At 42.6% G+C, this 13683-nt stretch overlaps 1 protein-coding gene across 1 annotated transcript in view; it reads right to left on the reverse strand.

The window, feature by feature from the left end:
* Window positions 1–13683, reverse strand: part of LOC109916917 (atypical kinase COQ8A, mitochondrial-like) — a 63340-nt gene that overhangs the window by 48661 nt on the left and 996 nt on the right. The window contains exons 2-4 of the mRNA XM_048596651.1: window positions 5995–6172; window positions 4763–5107; window positions 183–249 (exon numbers count right to left, since the gene is read on the reverse strand). Of these exons, the coding sequence (XP_048452608.1) occupies window positions 183–249; window positions 4763–5107; window positions 5995–6147 (565 nt within the window). The 5' untranslated portion in view covers window positions 6148–6172. The remainder of the gene's footprint in view (window positions 1–182; window positions 250–4762; window positions 5108–5994; window positions 6173–13683) is intronic.

Here is a 13683-nt window from a genome sequence, read left to right on the forward strand (position 1 = left end):
ACACCTTGTTACCTCACTCCCTCAGTTTGGTTAACAATGTGATCAAGCCCAGGACCCACTCCCATCCAACTCAGGGAAAGCTAGCTAGCTGTCATGTGAAATAACATGGACTCACTTGTCGTCACATTTATTGTCCTTAATGCAACGTAACAGAGGTTCAGAAAACACTCAAAATGCATTACCTCCAAAATTCGCCAGTCGGCCGATTCGAGTGGATGGTACTTTGCGTTCACGTGCTCGCTCGCTCAGCTAGGGAAATAGAAACACAAAGATAATTAAGTCAGAAGGCATGGAGAAATATTTGGAAAGTGCCAGAATGTCAACCTTCTCCCAGCTACTAGAACAACCAAAATGCTCTGGTTTTAGGTCCACTACAGTGACCTAAGAACAAAATTTAGGCCAATTCTTTGCTTTACCCCCAGTGTCTTGGTCAATATCTACCCTTCAATCAACACTAATTAGAGTAATCTTTCTGACCACTATACGGCTATCATTTTGACCCTACAACAATGACTACATTTCACTAGGGCTTCGGGTGGCTGTAAACTGATGAGGGCCATCTGCAGCTGGGAAAGGCACTAGTGAAATTCAAGTTTTTTTTCCCCGAGTGAATGGTGCCTTTGAGTGAAGACGACTTTTGGGCCCATCCTTCCCGAATTCTCCTTTCAGCATCTCAGCCATTCTTCTGAATCAGCCTTCCTCCTCAGCGACTTTGAGATGTTAAAACATTTTAACGTGTAATATGGATGTTGCAAATTGCTGTGATTTAAACTTGGCAGCTAATCAAGCCTTTTTTGTGTGTTATAGAGTTTGGAGTGAGAGAACTCATGAGGTTCTAGCTATTTTACTCAGGGATATATAGGACTATTGAGCTCACATCCACTGGCCAGTATGCCTCCTCCTCCACTGCTGTATCTGCCTCTGCTGTGTCTCAAACTGCGGCTGAGGAACCTCTATGTGCTCCAAGTCTCAGTTCAGCCCATTGTGACTGTGCAGTCCTTTGAACCAACCCCACCTCCCTACTCTTTCTCTAGAATTTTTCAAATCGTTCCCCTTTGGATACTTATCCAATTCCCATTTGAATGTTATAACTGCATCTACTTCCAACTTTGCGCTTTCAGACAGTGCATCCAAACCAGTGTGTAAAATGATTCTCTTCATCTCTCCAATGACTCTTTTCCCAATTATCTTAAAAGTATGACTCTGACACCTGATTTACTCTATCGCAAACCTATTCATAGTGCAAACGCTGCCATCAAATCTTTCCTTAACATTCTTTATTATAAAGAGAACAATCACAGCCTCTCCAGTTTTTATAGAAAAATTGACGGAGCTCCAGAATCCTAAAGAATACAAAAGGGAAGCCGACACATTCAATCACCACAAATTAGCAGCTCTACATCTTTTGAAAAGGTGGCAGCATAGTGGCTATGTTATTCGACTAGGAATCCGGAGCTCCAGACCAACGTTCTGGGGAATAGGTTAAAATCACACGTTTACAGGTAGTGAAACATGAATTCAACAAATCTGGGATTTTAAACCTCTGCTCAAAGGCTGTAGGGGCTACTGGAACAGACTGGCAACTATTGAAATGTTCTTAAATTGTGAAAGGCATTGTATAATCATCAGATTTCCTTTCTGATTTTTGGGATTAGGCTCACTAGCTTCATTGCATCATCTCAGGCCCTTATGTTACAACAATCAATGCCCTCATATCTTCTGGGATCATTTCTGTGGAATATTACTGTATGTCATCCAGAATTCTGCTGGCATATGAACTCCCACTTGGAGACAGAGAAATAGGGAGAACTATGAGGAGCTTGAACATTTATGAGGTGTAGAGGCAGCGTATGACTCCAGACAGCAGTTTTCAATGCCCAAAAAAATGGACTAATTAAAAAAGGTAGTCTGGGAGGGTGCAAGATCATTGGCAACTGTGTTTCTCTAGCTACATCACCCTGCAAGAAAAAGGTCACCAGTCTTATACGGAGCATGATCAAAGTCAAAATCATTTAGGTGGATAAAATATACAGAGGATGCCAGCTAATTTGCAAAAAAGTTAGGCTCGTTAGTCTTTCATGGATTAAAAACTTTTCTAAAAACGTTCACAAAAAGAAGAGATTTTGTTAGTTAATGGACCAAGACTTATTTTTAATACACAAGTCACAGCACTAGCAAAAGAAAGACTTGTATTTATACAGCACCCGTTGCATCCTCTAGATGTCTCGGCCCTTTACAGTCAATGAAGGATCATTGGAGTGCAGTCACTTTTGTATCTTAGGAAAATCAGTGGTCAATTGGCACACTGAGTTACTAAGTAAACAACAAGGAAAACTAATGGTTAGAGATAGTGGGGACTGCCGATGCTGGAGAATCTGAGATAACAAGGTGCAGAACTGGATGAACACAGCAGGCCAAGCAGCATCAGAGCAGCAGGAAAGCTGACGTTTCGGGCCTAGACCTTCCTGCTCCTCTGATGCTGCTTGGCCTGCTGTGTTCATCCAGCTATACGCCTTGTTATCTTAAACTAATGGTTAGATTATTCTTAGATCTTTTTGAAAGGGTCCTTGCGAAAGACGGTCCAAAAGGAACTTGAGACTTGCAATTCAGTCACTACTGTCTAAGCATAGAATGTCCATACTTTACTGGGTTATGTAGCAATACAAGTTGTCTGTTTACAGTCACACCACAGGCTCGAGCATGACGTCTAGACTGACACTCTAATATAGTTGAGGGAATGCTGTACTGTCACAGGTGTTAGCTCTCAAACAAAGCCTCATCTGTCCTTTCAAGTGGATGTAAAAGATTGCATGGCACTATGTTAAGGAAGAGCAGGGGAGCTTGTCCAATATTCTGGCTAATATTTATCCCATAAAAATCACAATAATTCAAAAACAATTTAATCATGATCGTATTGCTGATGGTGGGTGCTGGCTATATATAAATTAACTAATAGATTATAACCATTACTAAACATGAGAGGTACTTCATTGGCTGTAACGTGCTATGGGATGTCCTGAGGATACGAAAGGTGTTGTAGAAAGCTAGTCTCAGTAATGGTGACCAGGAAACGATCATGGGATGTTGTTAAAAACCCAGCTGCCTCACTATTGTGGTTAGGGAGGGAAATCTACTGTCGTTACTTGGTCAGGTTTACATGAGACTCTAGTTCCACAACAATGTGGTTGACTTTTAATCGCCCTCAAATTTGGTACACTTGGTACAGAGGACTATGCATGCTAATATAATCTACATTCCATGCAACATGAAAAATAAAAGTAGCACTGGCTAAGTTAGCATTCTGAGGAGAGGAAACCGCATGATCTACTCAGGGTGTTTAAGATATTAAAAGGAATTGATAGGGCTGCCAGAAAGAGACTACTCCCCATGCTGGGGACTCTGGAACTAAATCATCACATCAAATTCGGGGATCATGTCAGGAAGCATGCATTCATTTGAAGGCTAATGGAAAGCTAGAATTCTCTCTCTCTCTCTTTTCCACCAAAAAGCAGTTGAAGGTCCATGAAAACTTGAATGCACAAACTGATGTTTGTTAGACAAGCCTATTTAGGATTAGTGAACCACGTGAGGGTTTGATGGAGCTCAGAACAGCTCAGCACAGCTCAGCTATGATCTTATTGAAAGAGAGATCAGGCACGAGGTGCTGAATAGCCTGTTCCAATCCCTGGTATGTAATGCAAGGGTATGTGTATTTGCAAATTGATATTTGGGAGGTTTTGGAGTGATACAGGAGAGCTTTAATAGAATGGTCCCAGGAAGAGACTGGGAAAGGTGGGATTATCTTTCTTACAGCAGACAAGTTCAGATAATTGAGGCATTCAAAATCATGAACCTTTTGGATAAAGAAAAACTGATGGCAATAACGGATGGGTGAGCAGTTTTTAAGTAATTAGCAAAAGAACCAGTGGGGAAATAAGGATAATTTGTTTTTTTTAAAAGTCCCTACAACTGCAATTCAAATGCAATTCACCTTTTGAAAGTTATTGTTGTATCTCCTTTCACTGCCGTTTCAGGCAGTGCAGTCCAGATCTCATAACTTCTACTTCAACAAGGCGTGATGTGGAGGTGCTGGTGGTGTCACTTCACCTGAGGAAGGGACAGCGCTCCAAAAGCTGGTGTTTTCAAATAAACCCGTTGGACTATAACCTGGTGTCATGTGACTTCTGACTTTGTCCACCCCAGTCCGACACCAGCACCTCCACATCCCGTTTTGTTGAAGTAGAAGTTATGAGATCTGGACTGCACTGCCTGAAAAGGCCGTGAAAGGAGATACAACAATATCTTTCAAAAGGTGAACTGCACTTGAATTGCAGTTGAAGGGAAAAATTCACAGGGCTGAGGAAACAGGAGGCAGGATAATTTAATTATTCTTGGATAAGAGAAACAATGAGTTGAACGGCCTTCTTCCATTCTGTAAGATTCCTTGCCACTTACTCACCTTCATCAAAGCCCCAAGGTTTGTCACTGGATTCAGCGAATTATTTAGCTTCAGCTGCTTGTCGATAAGAGCTGTGCAGAGTCGGACTAAAAGCAGACTCTAGTATTACATTCTCCATGTCAGCATCAACATGGCCAAATCACTTGAACCTCAATAATTCTTTTGAAGACAAATGAGCACTAAAATGGGTCTTCCAGAAGCTTCTATCACCCACATGGATTTTTCAAGTTTGCAAACTCACAACACATTGAGGTTGATTCAGTCCAAGCACACTGAGAAGGTGGGGGAAAGAATAGGACATACCATCTGTCTGTAAGGTTTGTCTGTAGGAGACACTTTGGCCTCTCGAGCCTTGTCGATGTCTTCAGCAGTTAACCCACTGACAGAACGGTGGTCTTGATGGAAGGACCGCCTCTGGGTTCCAGACGAGAAGGGACTGCTCGAGTCCCCAGATTGTCCAGTGGAGCGCCCAGTGTGTTTCTCAGGAGACGCTGGGTCAAATGCCGTGGGGTCAACAGCCACCTGCTGCTGTTGGGTGGCTGTGGTGAAGTCTTGCGTCCCCTCCTCGTAGGCCTCACCATCGAGACTCCACTTCGAAGTGAAATCCTTGTCTAATCCTGACAGGTTTTCTTGCCGTGATACAACATCCTAGAATGAGAAAATAAATAAATAGCAGGCGGCTACTTACAGCAAGAAAACCTGCAGCATATGTCCCAGATTTAAACCTCCCTTCACTCTGTTGGTTAAAACAAGGCCAGCAGGTGCTAATACTTACCTTTGGAGGCAGCTCAGAAAAGCTTCACTAGGTGATTCCTGAGAAGAGATGTCTTACGAAAGGTTGAACAGTTTGGCCTATACTCTTTGGAGTTTAGGGAGAACAAGAGATGATCTTATTGAAAGATTAAAAAGATTCTGAAGACTCAACAGGTTCCATGCTGAAAGCATGTTTCCCTTTCTGGAGAAGTCAAGAACTGAGGGCACGATTTAAAGACAGACAAGTTTTCCATCTAAGATAAGAATGAGAAGAAATGACTTACCTCAGCTTCATTCCTTGTTTGGAATTCTCTGGTACAGTGAAGCTGAGTCATTAAGTGTGTTCAAGCACGAGTTACAGGAATAGAGGTTTATGGAGTGCAGGATAGCAAAGCAGATTGAGGGCATGATCAGATCAGCTACAATCACGTTAAAGGCGAAACAGGCTCAGTGGGTGGTATGTCTCACTCTTGCTCCTAATTCAGATGTTCTTCTGTTTTTAGTGAGGAACACCAGCACTTAGAAGTTCCCCGCCAAACTGCACACCATCGTGACTTGGAAATATATCACTGTTCCATTATTGTTACTGGGTCAAAATCTTGGAATTCCCTATCTATCAACAGAGTTCCTTCACCTCAAAGACGGCAACAGTCCAAGATGCAAGTGCATCACCACCTTCTCCATGTCAATTACTGTTAGACAATTAATGCTGGCCCTATCAGCGATGGTCACATGCGCAGAATGAACAAATATATATTTGTTAAGAAAACGTGGTTCTGTACCTGCACCTTTCCTACTGCTGCACTGATGGCATCTTCGGCAGACGCTTGCCAGTCCTTGGCCGCTGCCACTCGCATCTGCATGGTCTGGGTTTCCGCAATGGCCTGGCTCAGCTTGGCAAGGCCCCTCATCAACATGAGAACGTCACTCGCCATGATGGGGCTGCACTTTATTTTTCTGCTGTAGAAACAAACCCCCTAAATTAATAATCAAATCAAACAAGGAACCACTTCAACCAATTACAGCACCAAAGAGAAACACTGCATTTCAAAATGGAACAGCATCTTCTCAGAGAAGACAAAGTCCTGCGCAGGCACACACACAAACACAGACTGGTACTCATTGTTCTTTAGGCAAATGCGGCATATGTTTTGGCTCCAGTTGCAACACGATTGACCAGTACTACAAGCTGTTATCGACACAATGCCTTCAATGTAATACACAATATATTGCAATATTGGAGAGGGTGGGGAAGAGTCGGCCGGGGGGGGGGGGGGGCGGGGGGGGGGGGTGTGGCAGCGAGAGAGAGAGAGAGAGAGAGATAGAGATTGTCTTACAATGGAAAACTTAGATAGACTAAGTTAGATAGACTGAGTACCAGAGCTGAACCATCGTTTACTGCTCTTTGCATACCCAATTACCCTGAGGAATTATTGTGTTTTAAAGGAAAGACCTGACATCAATCCACATAAGGCAATATTAAGACAAGTGGCCAAAAGTTTGTCATGAAGGTACGTTTAAAGTGTTTTAAACAAGGAAATCAAACTAGAAAGAGACAGACAGAAAGAGGCATGGAGAAATACAGGGAGGGCATTCCAGAGGTTAGGCTTAAGGCAACTGAAGACATTGCTACCAATGGCGAACCAATTAAAACCAGGGTAGCAAAGAAGCCAGGATTGGATATATGCAGTACAGGATAGTAGATGGAGATTACAGAGATATGGAAGGATTCAAAAACAAGGCAAGAAATTTTAATGCCGAAGTGTTGCTTAATCAGGAGACAATGTGAGTGGGTGCAGGGGTGATAGGAGAATTGAAATTGATCAGGAGATGCGTTGCAGCATTTTGGACCGGCCACTATTCCAATTTAACGAACAAGTCCAGAGGTAAAGTAGGAATGAAGGAGAGTTCCAGCAGCAGGTCTGCTGAGGCAGGACACAACAGGCCAAGACAAGTTCATTTTGCTACCCAAGTCACGAGAATGGTTGATGTGTTAGATGCTGTTCAGAAAGTATCACAACAGAGCAAACTTACTATGCCCTAACTTTACAGATTTCCCCAAATTAACAGACCCCCTGCTCTCTACCTGTGGCCACTCAAGCTCCAACATCAACACTCCAGCAAGCCCACCAGCCTTTTTACTGCTTTGCACAGATAGCAATGTCCCAAAGCCTTTGGCCCTCAACTAACATCACGAAAACAGAGATATTATGCAATTTGCCTGCTGCATTACAACACTGATAACTCTTCAAAAGTGTCTTGTTCACTGTAAAGTGCTATGGGGTGTCCCAAGGTTGCATTAGGCTCTATTTAAATGCATACTCATGAAGGTGCAAGGGGCCCAAAAAAACTCATGAACTGAGAAACAAATGGCAGTCTTACATTTCCAGAAAAAGGAATGATACAGCAATCATCAAAAATTTCTTACTTATTCCAAAGGAGTTGTTTGTGCTGAGTGGCATGGTTAGAGTAAACTCACAGCTGCTATTGCCAGTGTCGCAATACCTAACTTCTTAAAAGGGGAATGTGAGAGTACTTGAAAACACTGTCTTTAAAGACTGCTGGAACACACTAAAACCTCAGCAGGGTGTCAGTCACAGAAGGAATGAAATGAAAATATTGTCATTTTTTTTTTAAAAGCATCATTGCCAAGATCACCGTTTATTATCTGTCCATAACTGCCTTTAAAAAGGTGCTGTTCAGCTGCCATTTTAAGCACAATCGTGTAGTTTGCTTGACACCACTCAGGGGTCGCGTACAGGCCAGACTGGTAAGGAGGCAGGTTTCATTCGTCAATGGACATTAGTAAAGCTGATGTTTTTTTCACAACTGTTTGGTGGCTTCATGACCATAATTCATGAATGTATTCGGTTAACTGAATTTAAATCCCCCCAGTTGCTGTGGTGAGTTTGTGTCTCCAGATCATTAATGTAAGGCTTGATATATAATCAATAAGAGACCAATAATGCATGCACTGCGCACACACTACCCAATGACTTCATTAGCCAGAATATCCCAATATGCCTCAAAACCAATTAATTCCTTCTGAAATTCATTCACTGTCAGAACGGAGAAGGAAAAAGGAAGATGAAAAAAGGCAGAGCGAGGGAAAAGAGCAAGACAAAAAGGGAAGGAGAAAAAAAGCAAAAGGAAGAGAAATAACTGTGGAAGATTACAGAGAGACAGGGAATGGAAATAAATAAAAAGAGGACCATATTGGTGCAATCACAAAATGGATGGTACCAAAGATAATGACTGTCAAAGAGATGGGTTTTGAGGACAGTTTTAAAAGGAGATGTGCTTAATGGTTTAGAGAGAGAATCCCAGAGCTTAGGTCCCATTCACTCAAGATATGGACATGAATAACAGGGCAAACAGCTGGCTCTAAGAACCCAGTCAGAACCAGGAAGACAACGACAGTATTACTGTACGTGAGTGAGAATTTCACATTGCAAACATTGGGAACCAATGTAAGCCAGTAACATGAGTGATGAGGAATGGGAGGCTACATATAGCAGAACAACAGTGCACCAGAGGTTTGGATGGGGGAGTGGCTGGGGGTGGGAGGTCAGCCAGGAGTGCATTGAAATAGTCCGAAGGTGACAGAGACTCACTTAGATAAGGGTTTCAATACCATCTGAGCTGAGACAGTGATGTTATAGAGCTCAAAGTCAGCAGTCTATGAAGGCTAGAATGTGAAGTTAGGAGCTCAAGCAGACATTACGTAGGTACAGAGATAGTAGGAACTGCAGATGCTGGAGAATCCGAGACAACAAGGTGCAGGGCTGGATGAACACAGCAGGCCAAGCAGCATCATAGGAGCAGAGAGGCTGACGCTTCAGGCCTAGACCCTTACGTAGGTACTGATGGCTGAGAGACAGAAACTGGCTGTTAACCTAAATAACAAGATTAGTCGGTACCACACTCCACGCCAAACCCATTCCCGAGTCTCCGTCTACCATATTCTATACCAAATCCATTCCCGAGTCTCTATCCACCAACCTTCACTCAAAACCCATTCCCAGGTTTCCATCTACCATATTCCTCTCCAAACTCACTCCGGAATCTCCATTCAACAAATCCCTCTCCAAACCCAGTCTCCAGTTTCATTCACCACATTCCTCTCCCAACCTATTCCTGAATCTCCATTCCCTACATTCCTCTCCAAACCCATTCCCAAATCTCTGTTCATCACACTCCTTTCCATAAACCATTCCCAAATCCCCATTTAACTAATTCCTTTGCAAATCCATTCAAGTCTCTAACCACACATTCCTCTCCAAACCCATTCCCAAGTTTCCATCTACCACATTCATCTACAAGCCCACTCCCAAGTCTGAGTTCACTGCATTCCTATCAAAACTCATTCCCAAGTCTTCACTCACCACCCTCCTCTCCAAACCCATTCCCAAATTTCCATTCAAAAAATTCCCCCTTCAAACCCATTCCCAACTCTCCATTCAACAAAACCCTCTCTGAATCCATTCCCGAGTTCTCTACCCACCATACTCCTCTCCAAGCCCATTCTAAAATCTCCATCCACCACACTCCTCTCCTAACTCATTCCCAAGTCTTTACCCACCACGTTCCTCAGAACTGACCCATTCCAGAGTCTCTGCCAACCACACTCCTCTCCAAACCCATTCCCATATCTCCACTTAATGAATCCCCCTCCAAATCCATTCCTGACTCTCTATACACCACACTCCTCTCCAAACCCATTCCTGAATCTCCATCAACGAATCCCTCTCCAAACCCATTCATCACAGAAAGCCCTCATTCGCCAACTGGCCCTCCATTTCTTTCAACATTACTGAACATAGTCACCCAACTGCATGAAGAAAAGTCTGCACTGGTGTGATAACTTATCATATTACTGAGAAACATAGTAAAGGAGTTTCTGATTAATGATTTTCTTAGACATGATATATCACTTTGAAGGTAAATATAACAATTTATTTGTACATAGCAAGGCTTCACTGAGAAAGCTCCAATTACCAGCAATGAGATAATAACGAGAGAATCTGCCTTCACAAGGTCGATAAATGTTGACCAAAATACCAGGTAGGACTCTCCTTCTCTTTGTCAAAGCAATGTTATGGGATCTTCATCAGCCAGCTGAGGATATACTGTGTTGATTTAACGTCTCATCTGAAAGATGACAATGCAGCACTCCTTCTTCAGTACAGCAGGGGAGTATCAGCATAGTCCTTGCAGTCACATCTCTGGAATAAATGTGAGCCTACAAGCTTCTGGCTCAGAGATAAGAATATGATCCATTGAGCTATGACTGAAACCTTCAACATGCCTAACCACCTCCTGGCCTCACATGTTTTCCAGTTCACTTCGCTGTCATGTTCAAATGCCACCAAGGCTTCAACCCTACATTATCTCCACTGACCTGGTCAAAATTTATCCCTTTCAACAGCATTAGTAGAACAGACGATCTGGGATGGGCAATAAAACTGGCCAGCCAGCGACGTCCACGTCCCACAGACAAATAAAAATAATTATCATACTGCTGTTTGCGGAATCTTGCTGTGTGAAAATTGGCTGTCACCTTTCCTACATTGCAATAGTGCCCACACTTTACAGTGAACGAAATCCTTTTGAACTGTTTCAGGACATACCGAGATGGTGAAATGGGAAGAAGAGTGGGACATTCAGCACCTCAAGTCTGTTCTGTCATTCAATGAAATCAGGGTTGATCTGCAACCTAACTTCATATATCCACCTTTGTCCCACATCCTTTAATATATTTGAACGAAAAAAAGACTTCATAATTGACTCAGGAACAATAGCCAATTGAACAGTCCCAATTTTCTTTGGATGTAGAAACCACCTTCCAATTGCTAGTTTCCTTCCAAGTCACACACCATCCTGACGTGGAAATATACTGCCATGAGAATCTCTGGATCAAAATCCTGGAGCTTTCTTCCTAGAAGCACCCCGAGGACTGCAGAGGTTCTTGAAGGTTATTAGCGATGACAATGCCTACATGCCGTGAAAGAATAATTTTAAAAATATTTTCCAATTCCCCTTTAAAAACCATAGGGAATATCAGCCTAATTTGTGTATAAAACTGCTCATTTTTCTCTTTTTTCTTTAATGAAATGTGTCATTGTTAGCAACTGCAATCACTCATCGCCCTTGAACCGACTGGCTCTCCAGGCCATTTCAATGAGCAGTTCAATTCTGATGCTGTGGGCGTAGATTAGGTTAGCTACTAATTCCAGATTTTTTTTTAAATTGAATTCCAATTTCACCACCTACAGTGGTGGAATTCAAACCTACATCCCCAAAACATTAGTCTGTGTCTCCAGATCACTGATCCAGTCAATTACCAATATACCATTGCCCCACTCCAGCATCACAACCCCCACTGCTCCAAAAAACAGCCATCATTCTTTCTGTCACCAAGGTGCAGTGTCCTAGGACTTCTTTTCCCAAACCTCACCTCATTGCCAGACTCTGCTAAAACCCTCCCCACAGACCCCGAGATCAGGGACACCTCTTTCTTCGGTTCATTTGCCAGTTCTCAATCATGTTTCTCTGAATCAACCTGGAACAGGTTTCCACATTAAAATGCACAAGAACAATACAAGTCTCTGTTTAGTCAGTGCTCTCAGCTTTACACTCAAAGGGCAAGACACCAAAACACACTGTTACACTCCAATAAGCAGTTAAGTTTTAATTTTGCTTTGCTACTGGTATCTCAAAACTTTGCGTTTCTGTTCAGGATTGCCAGTCCTGCTGGGTGAGCAGTGGGAAGGGGACGGGGACAAGGGTATTGTTGCAAAGTTTGTTATTTACAAAGCAAACAGGGTTCCATCAATCACATCACTCAAAATATAGGATGGGCTGGGTCAATGCTCAAAGTGCAAGGTTGAAAAGAGTAAGAGAGGGAGAAAATAACCAGACTAGATCTTAATGGTCCATCAAGAAAGACTGAACAGCCTGGGTGCTTTCCTCTAGAAAAAATGAAGGCAGAGGGGGTGAACCACACAAAGTCTTTTGCATTATGAGAGGTTCAATAGGGTAACTAACGTTACTGATGGAGGAATCCAGGATTAATGTCGTAAGTAAAAGATGAGCATTAAAAAATTTAAAGGAACTTTAGAAGAAACTTCTTTATATGGACAGGGATCAGAATGAGGAACTGACTAACACAAAAAGTGGCCACAAAAGGGAAGCTGGATGAACATGTGGCAGAAATGAATAGAAGGACTTGTTGTTTGGGTTCAAATTATAATGATGTCCATTTATATAGCACCTTTATTAGGAAATGTTCCAATCCTTCACAAAAACATTAAAGTTTCACACCAAGCTATGAGTTATTACAGCAAATGACTAAAAACATGGTAAGAGCAGGAGGTTTTAATGAGAGCTGTACAGAAACAATCGGAGAATTTCAAAGCTTAGGGACTTCGTAGCAGAAGACACAGCCATTAACAGTGGATGGATTAAAATCAGCTCGCCAAAGGATACACGTGTGGAGGCCAAACACCAGCACAGACCAGGTGGGCCAAATGGCCTGTTTCTATTCTGTATATTCTGAAAGATCCAAGGAGCAGGATTTAAAATAACACCAAGCTTAGGTTCTGGACGTCTCTCAATCATATGGAAGGGAGGGTTGAGGAAAAATACAACAGCTTACCAGACTCTGGATCAATTCTACATTTATGGGAAAGAGATAATACATCTTAAAACCTGGTGTATGAGATACTGATTCAAATGTTTTCACCCCTCCCTGACTACTACTTAAACTACATGGCAATCTCAGTAGAAAAAAAGTGACCTTGAAAGAAAGAGGACACCCTCTACTCGAAATTTTACAGTCAAGAAAATTCTGGCGAATGCTGCGTGGATTCTGCAGGAGCTCCACCCCCTTAAGAAGTTTACATCAGTGAGTAGATTAATGGCCAACTCTTGTGTTTGTTTTTAAACTACACAACACTGCCTGTCAGAATGGAATCACTAGCCCTGTGAATAATCTCAAACATGTCCATAGATCAGGGAAATAGACTCTCACAGATGGAAACTTGTTAAGATTGCAGATCTGGGATCCTAGCCTTCATGCTGTTGCTGTTCATAATGCTGACTGTCTGTACTAGTCTTCAGACAATCTGTTTGCCTGTCAGTCAGCCATCCATACATTCAGCGTGTTACACTAAGCAGAGTATGGCAATACCATCCAACTCATTTCCCTCCCCCACAAATTCAGGACAACTCCACCCGCAATATATTTTGGTAACGGTTACAATAACCCAAACGCCAGCAACCTCTTCATACACCACAAACCCCAGAAACACATGCCCACCAGAAACCCCTGTAACTCATAACATACGCTCCCACTGACAACACACATCTACCACAAAAACCCCCACCCACAGCAACAATACAGTCAATATAAACTTCTTCCCATCCCCAGCAACCCCCTCCTCATCCACAGATCCTCCTCCCCTCCAGAC

The sequence above is a fragment of the Rhincodon typus genome, chromosome 5 (genome assembly GCF_021869965.1).
Source record: "Rhincodon typus isolate 14 chromosome 5, sRhiTyp1.1, whole genome shotgun sequence".
In the NCBI taxonomy this organism is placed as follows: Eukaryota; Metazoa; Chordata; class Chondrichthyes; order Orectolobiformes; family Rhincodontidae; genus Rhincodon; species Rhincodon typus.